At 40.3% G+C, this 14,176-nt stretch overlaps 1 protein-coding gene across 5 annotated transcripts in view; it reads right to left on the reverse strand.

The window, feature by feature from the left end:
* CD226 (CD226 molecule) overlaps nucleotides 1-14,176 on the reverse strand; it is a 144,192-nt gene that overhangs the window by 43,239 nt on the left and 86,777 nt on the right. For all 5 annotated transcript variants that reach the window (XM_063795848.1, XM_016933865.4, XM_063795849.1 and 2 more), the window contains exon 4: nucleotides 13,054-13,398. In XM_063795848.1, coding sequence (XP_063651918.1) covers nucleotides 13,054-13,398 — 345 coding nt within the window. The remainder of the gene's footprint in view (nucleotides 1-13,053; nucleotides 13,399-14,176) is intronic.

Here is a 14,176-nt window from a genome sequence, read left to right on the forward strand (position 1 = left end):
GGCCCAGCTAATATTTTTTAAAATTGTTTGTAGAGACAAGATCTCGCTATGTTGCTCAGCCTGGGGTTGAACTCTAGACCTCAAGCAGTCCTACTGAAATGGCCTCCCAAAGCATTGGGATTACAGGCAGGAGCCACCACGCCTGGCTCCAAGGGATTATTATGGACACTTGACTCTGAGTCAAAGCCTAGCCAAGACTGTTTCTGTTTAGCTTTATTTCTAGTGCTTTTGTGTTCATGTCTGTAGACATGTCTTGATTGCAATCAGGAATTAGAAATTAAATGCCAAGTCCATAAAAAAGAAAATGAAGTAGATGCAACAAGTTCTCTGCTTGGATAAGCATAGCAGTGAGACTGTCATAGATACTGTCACCTTTGACTTATAAGGTGTCTCTTGGGAATCTGGCTTCCTGTCATAACAGAAGTTATTTTTTAACTTTAACTTTAAAACTGTTGTTTTTTATAACAATAAAAAAACCTAGAAAAATGGCAAAAACTAGACTATGGAATATTGAGGAAAACAAACGAGGTAGGTGATGCTTTGTAGTGAGCGAGGGGACCAAATTCAAACAAACAAACATACAAGAGTATAATGGCACAAGGTAATTTAAAGCGGGGATTAACCATCTTGCTTCTCATTATAGCCCACCACATAGAGCAAAGCGCAAGACTTGGTGCTCAGAGGACACCAGGACAGCCACAGGATGGTTATATCTATTGTCCTCTGTTTAGTAAGGCAAAGAAACATGCTATCCAGCTTCGAATTCTTTCCATCTAAAAATGATAATTTAAAAACTTGGTACATAAAAGGAATAAGCTTTACTAAACTTAGAAGATGTATGTATATAAGACATGTCATTACTTATTGCCTACAGAAATAAGGCCTATTGTATATGCAAACTGTGTTTCAAATAAAACAAGTATGAGAATGTATATGTTCTTATAACAATAGAAATATCATCTTAAAATGAGCCATCAGTATTAAAAGGCAACCAACACACTATTTCACAGTTGTGTTCAGGGTGCCCCCTCCCCAGGATCTGGGATTTGCTGGAAGGACACACAGCTTTCAGCCTGTACCCACGTCACAGCTCAGGTTTATGACAGCAGAAGGATCCAAAGCAAATCAGCAAAGGGATAAACTGCCTGGGCAAAGTCAGAAGGACTGGCTGATGTCCCTGAAGAAAAGCAGGTGTTTAGCATAAACCACATGGGTTGTATAAACATTTAGACAGAATAAGCCACCCCAGCAGTCAGAGAATTGTTGAAAGCCTCCAAATATCCAAGTTCCCACATGCCCACAGAGAGCCAACCTTGCAGGCAGGCCGTCCTAAGGACTGTAGTCCCAGGCCTGGATGACAGAGCAAGACCCTGTCTCTAAAACAAAACAATACAAATGACCACATGGAGCCTTGTGGAATATCACCCTGATTCCTAGGCCTGGGAACAAGTCCCAGGAATCCATGTCTTTCAGCAAGCATACCAGATGATCCTGATGTTGGTGTTCCACAGAATGGCGTTGAGAAACACTGCTCTACTCTAGAAAGCACCTTCCAGGGGAGCTCCAGCTGCTGAGCCCCAGTCTGCCAGTGGATTTCTCCTCCCTCCTTTCTTAGGGTATTGACTTCAGAAAACTTGTAATTGGCAGTTCTGTCTCTGTCTCTTTGAAAGACATGCACATCTTTTTAACGGCCAGATAAGTCTTTTGTCAGCTTTTGATGGAGAAATGTCTTTCTCGAGGACCTGGGAGCCATCCCTTTGAAATGTAACCATCAAGGAAGACAGCACCCTTACCTCCCAATTTCTGAGAGGGTAGAAAACTACCACAAGCACCTCACTCAAGGTGCAAAAGTACCTCCTGTCATAAAGATGTGAGAAGTTTGTTTTTCCTTTGGATAAAGCCAATTATTAGCTAACACACACAGTCATCCCCAATTACCAGTTGAATCTAGGATGAAGCATGTGTGACAAATGTCTGACAAGCCCTCTTACTTGAAGACTAGTTATCATTCATCTTTAGAGCATGTATGTAATGGGTTGTATCTACTTGGCTGTATGAGAGAGTGAGATTTCTTTGTCTTTGCAGTCTCTTAGGAGGTTGCCTGTGACATGCATTACATTCTGATTTAGTGCTTATTCAATAACAAAATTATTTTGTTTTCTACCTTTGTGGAGCAGTTTTCTGGATAGGGAGGAGATTTTGTTTCTAATTATATTTCTCCAGCACATTTTTATTATTACTGTTGTTTAATCAGGTATAACTCTACATTACAGTGCTACCATTATGCTTATCCTCAGGAAATAGGAAATTTTTCAAATGCTGTAGTGAAATCAAGATAAACAACCTGGTGTCTGCAGGTTGTTTATTTTAATATGGAAAATAAACTTTTGTTTTTGGAAGGGAGATTTTAGAGGTGAAGCCCTCACTGTCCCTAAGGAAGGAGGGACTAGTATTCTGATTACTCCAGCTCTGGTTTCAAGAAGCCATTACGGTCTGGGCACAAGAGCAAGAGAGCAGGATTTGACAGGAAGAGAAGAAGGGAGAAGCCTCAGAAGGAGGAAGGAAGGGCGTGCTTGGGAACTTTTAGCAGATTCCTGGAAAGCTGTTCAAGGGAGTGGACTTTCCCACACAGGAAGCGTCCAGTGGGTGGATCTGGTGAGGCCATGAGAACAGGTGCTTTGCAGTGGCCAGAAGCTGTGCCTATGAGACCTGAGCCATCACCAGGTCTCCTTTGCGCAGAGGCTACTCCTAAAGTTCCCCTAATCTGTTCCTGGTGTGGATTTGACTTCACCAGCAACCAGCACCTCCCCTCCAGGCCTTCACACCTGCTACCTGATTGTGCCTGTCCCTCATGGCACTGTGTGGACAGCCTGCCTCACGTGACTCCATGATGTGCACAAGCCCCTAGAAGGAAGACAGGAAGGAAGGGGAGAAGGTCCCCCCACAGCATTGGCGTCAGCGAAGGATTCCGAGCTGAAATAAAGTAGCGGGAGACCACGAACCACCCCCGCTCCCCGACTCCTTTGCCTAAACTTGCTCTAGACATTGGTTCAGCCTGAAACCTATCACTTGTATAAACCTCTTGAAGAAGGACGCTCTGTAGCTCCACCGTCACCAGCTTCTGTTGTGATGAGTCTCCTGATGAGAGTAGTTTTTCTCTTCCACTTTGAGCAGAAAAGTAGTGCTGGGGCCAAGAATAGGAACTCTGAAGCCAGTCAGCCCGGATCTGAATCCCTGCCCCTCTATTTATTAGTTACCAAGCCTGAGATAAGTCCCGTCAACTCTCCATACCTCACTCTCCACAGACGTCAAACGTGGGCAGTCAGGCTGCTGTGACAAGTAAATCAGTAACTACGAGTAAATTCTCAGAACAGCCACTGGCACACATAGAAACATGGTATGTGTGTTTATCATATAGCGACCAAGACAAAGCCCTGTGACACGTAATTCTTAGAACAGCTACTTATAACTCTTTCCTTGGGTCCTTAGAAAACTTCAAAATGTGACCAGGTGCAGTGGCTCACGTCTGCAATCCCGGCACTTTGGAAGGCTGAGGTGGGTGGATCACCTGAGGTCAGGACTTCGAGACCAGCTTGACCAACGTGGTGAAACCCCGTCTCTTCTAAAAATACAAAAATTAGCTAGGCATGGTGGCAGGTGCCTGTAATCCCAGCTGCTTGGGAGGCTGAGGCAGAAGAATCGCTTGAACCCAGGAGGAGGAGGTTGCAGTGAGCCGAGATCGTGCCATTGCACTCCAGCCTGGGCAGCAGAGTGAGACCCTGTCTCAAAAAAAAATAAAAATAAAAATAAAAGTAAAAATAATTTTTTTAAAAAAGGAAACTTGAAAATGCAAACCATATAGCATTTACAAAGACTTATATCTAAAGGTGTTATAAATGTTGTACAGATCTTTTCAGAATATGAAATTCAGCAAGCCTTAGGCTGAATACCTCCAAATAGACTATCCAATTTTAAACCATTTTATGAAAAAAATTCCCTAAGTGCTCTACAAAACATGAAAGCCTATGCCTGGCTATAAGAAATAATAACAAGGAATAATTTCAAAATCTGCTGCTTTATGCTCTAGAGTTTAATAACCCATCTCATCTCTCTTTTTTAAAAAGAGCCAATAATTTAAAAATGAATTATATGATTAGATTTCAAAACTGATACCTTTATTTGCTGGATCAGGAAGAGAAAATAGTCAATATAAAAGCAAAATGACTTGTTTGGATTAAAATATTTGGGATTTGGCATGTGTGCATATGGTAAGTGTGGTTATAAAGTTGCCCACACAATCGTGTGTATTTGTTGAGTGTTTACCATATGGCAGGTTGAAAAATAAACTTGCTACTCCTCCTAACAAATATTCATAGATATCTCAGTTCATACACCTACACATACACACACACACACACAAATTAAAAGAGTGAATAATCAATCCTAATGCTCCACATAAGATGTGAAAAACTGAAGACACAGTGACATCAGGATAACTATACTTGGTGAGCCTGTATTTTTCTGTATAAACTTCCCTCCCATGGGTTCATTTACACATTGCGTCCCACGGAAAATACCCCACCCTTTGTTAATGAAATCTTCTCAACTCAGCATCTACTTTTTATTTTACCCGTGTCCATCATCATCACAATAAGGTTTTTTATTGTTTCACTCACTGTCCAACATAGCTAAAGCCATTTTCACTTGCCACCAATCCAACTGAGAGTATTAACATTTCAACTTGATACTTATGAAAGAATCTCTCCCTGTGAGTTAATTAATTAAAATGCCACTCATATCTAAAGGATTGTGAACACCATGGCCTACCTTTGAGTTCTACCAAAGTTAAAAACATTGAATTAATCCTGGAAATGAATTTTAGAGTGCTCAATGAAGATTGCAAAATATTTATTTTATAAAAGTTGTACCAAAAAAACTAATATTCCTCTGTTGAATAAATGTATTTTTAAAATACCTGAATCATTTTAGTATAAATAATAGCTTAAAGATACAAATTGGGGTTCAAAGATATACTTCCACTTATGACAGATCTGTTTATTCTTCATTTTCCGTCCTCTTATTAAACAACATAGTCCTCCACAAACCTAGTACATCGCCTTTGAATATTTATCAGGAGCCATGTCAATAATGTTTGAAATACTTCAGATGAAGTTCAAAGTAATTGACTGATTGAGTTGTAATACTTAAATTAGAATTTCTATTAAGAATGAAATGCTATTAATCTTATAAGAATAACTTTTTTTTACATTTTAAGTAATTTTCTACTTGCCTTTGGAGAAATCTTTGCACGATCATTTATGTTCAGTTTTTAATAAGGCTCTAAGAGACAACCTCAAGCTGTTAACAATTCCCAGGTGCTTTTAGAATGTAAATTCCATATACGACAATAAAGTATAAATGGTTATTTCACAGTCAGAGTCATTTGAAAGGTCTCAAATAAATGTAGCCATGCATTGACTATTTTTTCCTTTCTCTTTTTTTTTTTTTTTTTTTTTTTTTTTGGAGACAGGTTCTGGCTCTGTTGCCCAGGCTGCAGTGCAATGGTGCAGTCATAGCTCACAGCAGCCACTAATTCTTGGGCTCAAGGACTCCTACCGCCTCAGCCTCCCAAAGCACCACGTGTGAATTTTAAGTAGGAAGAAAATCAGTACATTTGTCTGAATTTGAATCCTGACTTGTAGTCTAAGTTCCCAGGGAGAGAAAAACTTTATGAAAAGAGTTGAAAATTCAATCACAAGATAAAGGTCCACCTGTAGAACAGCAGTTCCTAGGATCAACTGCTTTCTAATTCTACAAACTTGCATTGTTTATAGTGGTGTTCTGTTAGAACTTGCTTTATGTACATGAGGTAGCAATGTACAGTCAACAATGTTCTTCAATATAATAGTGTCATCAGATAAATTCAGCATGTAACCTTTTAGAGTTTCATTCCCTCTGACAATAACTTATCACTATTATTCAATATCTTACTTATCTATACAATAATAGTATGTATAAAAAATGACTGCAGGCAAACATTCTAGGTTTTTGTGTGTTCAAAAAATGAATAGATCAATAGTAGGGCTTACAAAACAAATTAACTGACCGGTTGCATTTTTTTGAATGCAATAGATCATTTAAAACAATGATCTGGGCAGAGGCAACAGTAAAGTAAAGATTCAACCACATAATAGCCATGATTGAGTAATCAACTCACTTGTGATGCTGGAAACTATGTTTCATCTGGGTACCCAGTTTCACCGAGAAAACTAAATTGGGCTGAAAATTGTGGTTGATCTGTTTGAGTAGAGGTTATTTTAGCTTGTGAGCAGTGACACGGTGCTCTGGGATTCTGGTCGTGTTGCTCCATCATATAAATTAACTGTCATGGACATTTTACTTTCCATGTAGGTAAAGATAATAAAAGGCTGAGGTTCACCACACAATGTCATGGAAAGGGACATATCTGTCAGCCCAGTGCACACCAGCTCAGACAGTCCTCATGTCTACAAGCTTTATATCTATTCTAAATTCATAGGAGTGGGACAGAAGGTTCTGGATTAATGGAATCCTTAAAAAAAAAAAAACTGTCTTGTCTACAACCTGAAACTCTTCTGGAATCCAAATGGACTGGGAGCAAACTGGTTGGTTTTTGACAGAAATAAAAGGCCAAGGAAATAAGCAAAATTTATTTCCTTTCTTCAATAATTTTATAATCCAACTCAGGAGCACAGAGTCTCAAAGTCAGTAACCTCCCACAAGCCATCTACAGGCAAGATTTATAATCTGTATAAATAAGATGTATCATCTATATAGGGATGTATTTATAACTTACAGCACTCTATTCCCCTGTCCTTCCTCCTTGTCAATCCTATACCTCACATCGTCCCAGAGGAAATATCTGGGAAGATTCTCTTAGCTGTGGCACTATGATTTCCTAGTGAATAGTTTTGTAATCTTAATTTACTAATCCCATTCTTCTATTCAGATGGCCAGCAATTATGTGCCACTTATATTAAAAATTCAAAATAAGAAAATGAAAGTTAAAAAAGTAAATAGCCCTATCTGAAAGTTATATATGTAAACAAGAGTTCATGAAAGTTTTTTCTCCAATCATTGCAGTTGATCTTTTGAAAGTTCAGTTTCTTTGATCAACAATCAGTAAACCTCAAAGGTTAAACGTTGAAGAAAAAAATCTGGAAAGAAAAGAGGTAGAAAACTTAAAATTAAAATGGACACAGCCCCTACTAGAATGAATAGAAACATTAACATAATCGGTCAAGAACACTTACTGGGCATATTCTGAAAAGATGCTTTGACAACTTTAAGCAGATGCCATAATCCTTAATCTCAATTAATTTCTGATAACCAGAGTTTGGAACATTACAAATAGATGCAGGCCAGGTGTGGTGGTTCACACTACCAATCCCAGCACTTTAGGAGGCTGAGGCAGGGGGATTGCTTGAGCCCAGGACCATCCTTGAAACCCCATCTCTACCAAAAATACAAAAATTAGCCAGCCTCATAACCCGGTCTCAAAAAATAAATAAATAAATAAATACAAATCGATGGAAGTTAATAAGTCACTCGAGGGTAGCAATTTTCAGACTACAAAAGTTTGAGAAATCCAAGATGCTTAATATTTCAATGATGGGGAAGCAGTTTGGTCTGATGTGGAAAAAAACATAGACATTGAGACGGCTGAAACTCTATAGGAAAGAAAGCAAATGTGATGGAAACTTAGTCAGTTAGAAAAAGGAGAAAGTAGGAAAGTGTGAGTGTTTTGAGGCAGTGGAAAGCACAAACTGAGATTCAAATCATGCTGACAGTATCTCTCTACCCTGTGTAGGACACCTTTGTGCCTACAAAGGTAGGTGGATCAGTGGCCTATGACCCATCACTGATCCCAGGACCAGGTGGCTTCACAGATGAATTCTATCAAGCATTCTAGGAATTAATGCCAATCCTGAGTTTAGAAACAGTTCTACATTATCATGTGTAATCAATAAATGATTTAATTCTTTTTTTAAAAAAGAAGTAGTTCTAAACTCAGTTTATGAGACCAGCATCACCCTGATACCAAAACCAGACAAAGACACCATTAAAAAAAAAAAAAAAAAACTACAGGCTGACATCCCTAATGAACACAGATGAAAAAATCCTCAACAAAATACTAGCAAACTAAATTCACCATCACATTAAATGGATTGTATATTCTAATCAATTCTGATTTATCCCTGGCATGCAAAGATGGTTCAACATACGTAAATCAATCAATGTAATACACCACATTAACAAAGTGATATAAAAAGGCCACATGATCATCAAAATAGAGCATAAAAAGCATTTGACAAATTCAACATCCTTGTGTGATTAAAAAAAAAAACTCTCAACAAATTAGGTACAGAAGGAATTTACCCCAACACAATAAAGGCCATCTATGAAAAGCCCACAGCTAACATCATACCAAGTCATATAAGACTGAGAACTTTTGCTCTAAGATCAGGAAAAAGACAAAGGTGGCCACTTTCAACACCTCTGCTCAACATAGTACAAGAAGTCTTAATCAGAGCCATTAAACAAGAAAAAGAAAACAAAAGGCATTCAAATCAGAAAGGAAGAAGTAATATTATCTCTGTTTGCCGATGACATAATCATATATGTATAAAACCCTAAAAGTGCCGCAAAAAAACCTGTTCAAACTAATAAATGAATTCAGTTAAGAGGCAGGATACAAAAATCAACATATAAAATATCAGTCAGGTTTCTGTACACAAACAGCAAACTATCCAAAAAAGGAATTAAAACAAAATCCCATCCCCGATAACAATAAAAAGAATAAAGTATTTAAGAATAAACTTAACCAAAAATGTTAAAGACTTGCACACTGAAAATCATATAGCAACTTATTCTTTCTTGATTATTGTTTTGCCATCTTTGCTCAAGAACTAATGGTAGCTTTGCTTGACAATTATATGAGATGCAGGTTTTCACTGTCATCACTTAATTTAACCTACCTCGTCCCATATTAATACATAACTTAGACTCTCCATACCAACCTAGTCATTTGACTACAGTCTCCCATGCACCATCTCCCCATTCCTCCCGCATATTTGGGGTTACTCTTCATAACCTGTTTCATGTCATTCCTCAGCTCTAATCATCAATGCCTCATTTGAACCTTGATGGTCCCGCCTGAGTGGTCTCACTGGTGGAAGACGATTATACAAGGACATGAGTAATTATACTTATCAATGGCAAACAGAAGTTTTTTCAATATTAGCCTCCTCCAGAAACTTTCTGCAAGAGCTGATTTTCTTTCTTTTGCCTTCATTCTTTTTATAGCCAATAAGGTCAGTTTAAACAATAGTAGTCTGCAAATCATTTAGCTAATATTAAAATATTTGACAAATTATTTTAGTGGCACCTAAAATACTTCTCTTATGACAAATGAAAATCCAGAGGATGTTAAGGGCCAAAAATAACTGTAGTCACTGTCAATAAACAGACATTCCCCTGTGCTCCCCCCGTCCCCACTTTCCTTGCCTTTCGGTCCAGGCAAGTTTCAAATTCAGAAAAGTCAGTCTGGAATTATTTCATTCTACATTTCAGGACATAAGTGCAAAGGACAAGAGAAATGTATTTCTTTTCATTCAGCAAAGAAAGTCAGTGGTAAATGTGAGTTCAGTTCTTGCTTCTGCCATTTTCTCCTCTGTTCAAAACCAATCAAGGCCTGGATACTTGACCTGCTGGTTGGCAGGGGTCCTCTGTTGAGTGACCTGGTACTTGTCTGAAGATGAATGCAGGCAGGTAGGAGTCAGGGGAAGAGCCCCTCTCTGTGTGTGTGTCCGTGTCTGTATGTGCGTGTGTGTGTGTGTGTGTATGAGTATGAGAGTCCTAAAAATCTCTCTTTTAGATCCAATACTATGTGCTATAAAAGAAGTCATTGAGAACTAACAAAGGTATGTACAGCAATTTATAAAATCTGCCACAATCACCTTTCCCTTGGCAGTTGAACTAAATTAAATCTGTCCCACATCTTATATCTGTCTCTCTGCTTTAATCTCCACATTGATTTTTGACCAAAGAGCCTCAAGACGTGAAATAATCAAATTGCACCAGAGAAAACACAAGTGATGTGTTTTGCTTTGCATCTAAGTTTTATATTCAATCTTTCACTTATAAAAATTGAAAAAAGGAATTAAACTGAAACATACAGTCAATGGCTGTCATCTTCTGTCAATGATAACTTTTTACTAATGGATACAAGGTCCAGTTGACATTCTTTCAATCTGTCAACTGAATGTCAAAAAACCATTTGCAACTGTTCAAAACACACGGACACTAACACTACTGACCATTACATTTAGTCATCTTCATTTCATTGGCAGAGTTTGACACTGTTTATAATTTACATACAAAGAAATAGTTTTGTGCAAGAAACTTAGTCATCTTTGGACAGATGAATGACATTTTTATTAATTGGTAAGAGTTAAATAACCATATCTCCTAAAAAATCTGTTACCTTCATTTTCTCTATAATTTAAGATGTTTACAATTACTTTTTCAGCATATAATGGGCAAAATCTTGTATGTGTTTGAAAATGATTCTTTATGACACTTTTCTGAATAGAACATTTTTTTCTTGCCTTGGTCTCTAATCTGTTTTCACTGTTTCTTTTTCCTGACCAGTTTCAAAAAATACTTCCATAACGCAAGGGATTTTTAGGTAAGAAGTTCTTTTTGTCTGTGTCTGAAGGAACAGAGTCAACATTTAAAATGAGGAGTCTCTGCTACTTTTTCCTCCCCCAAATATTTCACCAACCACTCATCATTTTCATTAAATTCTAAGTCCAATGCATGTCTCACCACAGTTCCTAGAGGAACAAGGGAGGCTTGATGTGGTCCAAGGTGATTGTGTATGAAAAGATGCTATTCCCTGAAAATGCTCTCCTTATTATACACAGAGCTATAGTGGAGGCTTCTGTTTATACAAGACCTTTTCTTCTTCATTTTCAACACAGGAAGAAATATCAGTTTGCAATATGAGCAAAGTCTATAAAGGGACAGCCAAAGCCTAGCAAGCGTTGGCTCTACAAGTCTAACATAAGTCAAAGGTAAATTAGCTGGCTGAGAGCATGTGGAAGGGAGAAGGGAAGGAAGAAAAGAAAAGGGAATGGAACAGAGTGAAAGAAGGAAGGAAGGGAAGGAAAGATGGAAGACAGTGAGGGAGAAAGGGAGGGAGGGAACTGTAATACAGGCCTCTACACAGAACTCTATATGGACCTCTATATTTGTACTTCTGTAAATTAAAAAAAAATCGCTTTTTCTCACAATCATACAAAGTGGATCTAGGTTTTGTGGGGGCTGGAATCTTACACAATTTAAGGATTCATTGTGACAAAAGAGACAAATGCCTAATACACAAATAGTGCAGTGCTTTGGAAGGGGCCTGCTCAAGTGGGAGGAAGGAAGGAAGGAAGGAAGGAAGGAAGGAAGGAAGGAAGGAAGGAAGGAAGGAAGGAAGGAAGGAAGGAATGGATGGATGGAGGGAGGGGGGGAGGAGGGAGGGATGGAGGGAGGGATGGAGGGAGGGAGGGGGGAGGGAGGGGGGAGGGAAGGGAAGGGAGGGGAGGGGAGGGAAGGGAGGGGAGGGCAGAGAAGGGAGGGAGGGGAGGGGAGAGAAGGGAGGGAAGGGAGGGGAGGGAAGGGAGGGGAGGGGAGGGAAGGGAGGGGAGAGAAGGGAGGGGAGGGGAGGGGAGGGAGGGGAGGGAGGGGAGGTAGGGGAGGGGAGCGGATGGGGGCAGGGGAGGGGAGTGGATGGGGGCAGGGGAGGGGAAGGGGAGGGAGACAGGAAGGGGAGGGAGATGGGGAGGGAGACGGGGAGGGGGAGGGCAGGGGAGGGGGAGGGGAGGGGAAGGGGAGGGAGACGGGGAGGGGGAGGGCAGGGGAGGGGGAAGGTAGGGGAGGGAAGGAAGGGGAGGGGAGGAGGGGAGGGGAGGGAGGAAGGAAAGGAAGAAGGGAGAAGAAAGTGAAAGGTAAAAATAAATTATTTTCTCTTCCATGTCCCGACAGTGAGGAAGCTGGCCCAGAGGCAGAGCCGGGAGAGCCTGGGATGGCCTTCCTCTCTCTCAACTGTAATGCAGGCCTCTACACAGACCTCTATATGGGCCTCTCTATATTAGCGCTTCTGTAAGTGAAAGAAATTACTTTTTCTCATACTCATGCAAAGTGGATCTAGGTTTTGCAGGTCCTGAAACACAATGAAAGGCTTCATTGTGACAAAAAAAGACAAATGCCTAATACACAAATAGTGTGGTGCCTTGGAGGGGGCCTTGGAGGAGGTGGAAGCCCCAAAGGCCAATTTCACCAGCACAAAGATTATACTCAGTAATGGTCACCAAAGATCTAAGTCAGTGGTTCTCATAGTGTGTTTGGGGGTCCCTGAGGATCCCTGTGTCCCTTTTGGGGATCTGCAAGGTCAAACCTATTTTCCTAGTAATATTAAGATGCAACATCAGTCTGTTTCTGCATCCACATCTGAAAAAGACTGAGAGAAAAAAAGGCTCCTGTCTGGCAAACTGGCAACCGCATTCTCAAACACCTGCTGAAATGCACTCAACGCAGCCCTGCTTCAGCCATATCCACCTAGCACTGTCTCGTATTGCTGGGGTATGTGGGGATTCTAACACCTTATCACCACCATCAAAAATATTCATGTAATTGGGAAGATAGGAGTTCTACAGCTGAAACCTGAAGGCTGGTAATACCATATGTTTTTCAGCCCTTTACCAATTTCTTTTTAAGTTTCAGGATGGTGGCAGATAAGAAAATTGGAAAGATTTTTATCGCTGTATCTGTGATTGATGGATTCACAAGATAAAGAAACCCTAAATACTAGAATAATGGCCAACTCACCTAAATTCAGCCATTTAAAAAAATGCTGAATATGCGCATTAAATGAACATGTTTACCATAAATAAAAACAGAGACCAGCCCACGGGGCTGGCTTTTTCCATGTTTGACACCAGAAGATGTCTGGTGCTCACTCACCCTCGGCTACAGTCAATCTCATCACGAAGGTTTCGTTTTCTCCTGCGCTGGCCTGCAAGTGGCAGCGGTAAAGCCCCGAGTCTGAGGCCGTGACATCGGGGATGACGATGATGCTCCACCTTCCGTGGCTGCAGTTGCTCACTATTTGTCTTGGGAACTTGGAGGTGAAATTTCTGCCATGGACCAAGTTGCAGTAAGTTAAGAGGTCGATCTGACGGGGCTGGATCTTTTCCCACCTCACTGCCTGCACAGGCCACGTCATCTGAGGCTGACAAGTGAGTGTGACATTCTTTCCAGGTTCCGAGACAATGTGTCTATTTGATGGCACAGCTGCCTCAAAACTATCTGAAAAGAAGAAGCAAATGATCAGATCCAGGTTGTCAAATTTTGGGACACCCAACTGGAAGATACCTAATCATAAAAATAATTGGTGATGTTACCTAACACAGTTCTTCCGTTGTGAATGACCTCTTTATACTACTTTTTTTTTTTTTTTTCCCTGAGACGGAGTCTTGCTCTGTCGCCCAGGCTAGAGTGCAGTGGTGTGATCTCGGCTCACTGCAACCTCCACCTCCCAGGTTCACGCCATTCTCCTGCCTCAGCCTCCCGAGTAGCTGGGACTACAGGCGCCCACCACCACGCCCGGCTAATTTTTTGTATTTTTAGTAGAGACGGGCTTTCACCATGTTAGCCAGGATGGTCTCAATCTCCTGACCCTATGATCCGCCCACCTCAGTCTCCCAAAGTGCTGGGATTACAGGCATGAGCCACCGCGCCCAGTCGTGAATGACACATTCTTGTAAGACAAAGGGTTTTTTTTGTTTTTTGTTTTTTGTTTTTAAGTCCGGGAGATAAATAGAAAAGAGGATATGATTGTTCACACATAGTTCCGTAAGTGTTACTTGGTTAACCATGTAGTGAGAAACACAGCCAAAACCCCTGGTGTTTTTCTGGGTATCATATCAAGAGGCTGAATTTTACAAAGAGACTGTTAGGCAACAATGCTGGGCTGGTGTCTCTGACACTGACCTACAGTATCAAATGTTCAGGTTATAATCATTCTGGCTAAGATTCTGACAGTTATGAAAAAGATACCAAATCATTCTCACTGAATATACACATG

This window comes from Pan troglodytes, chromosome 17 (genome assembly GCF_028858775.2).
Source record: "Pan troglodytes isolate AG18354 chromosome 17, NHGRI_mPanTro3-v2.0_pri, whole genome shotgun sequence".
Taxonomy (NCBI): domain Eukaryota; kingdom Metazoa; phylum Chordata; class Mammalia; order Primates; family Hominidae; genus Pan; species Pan troglodytes.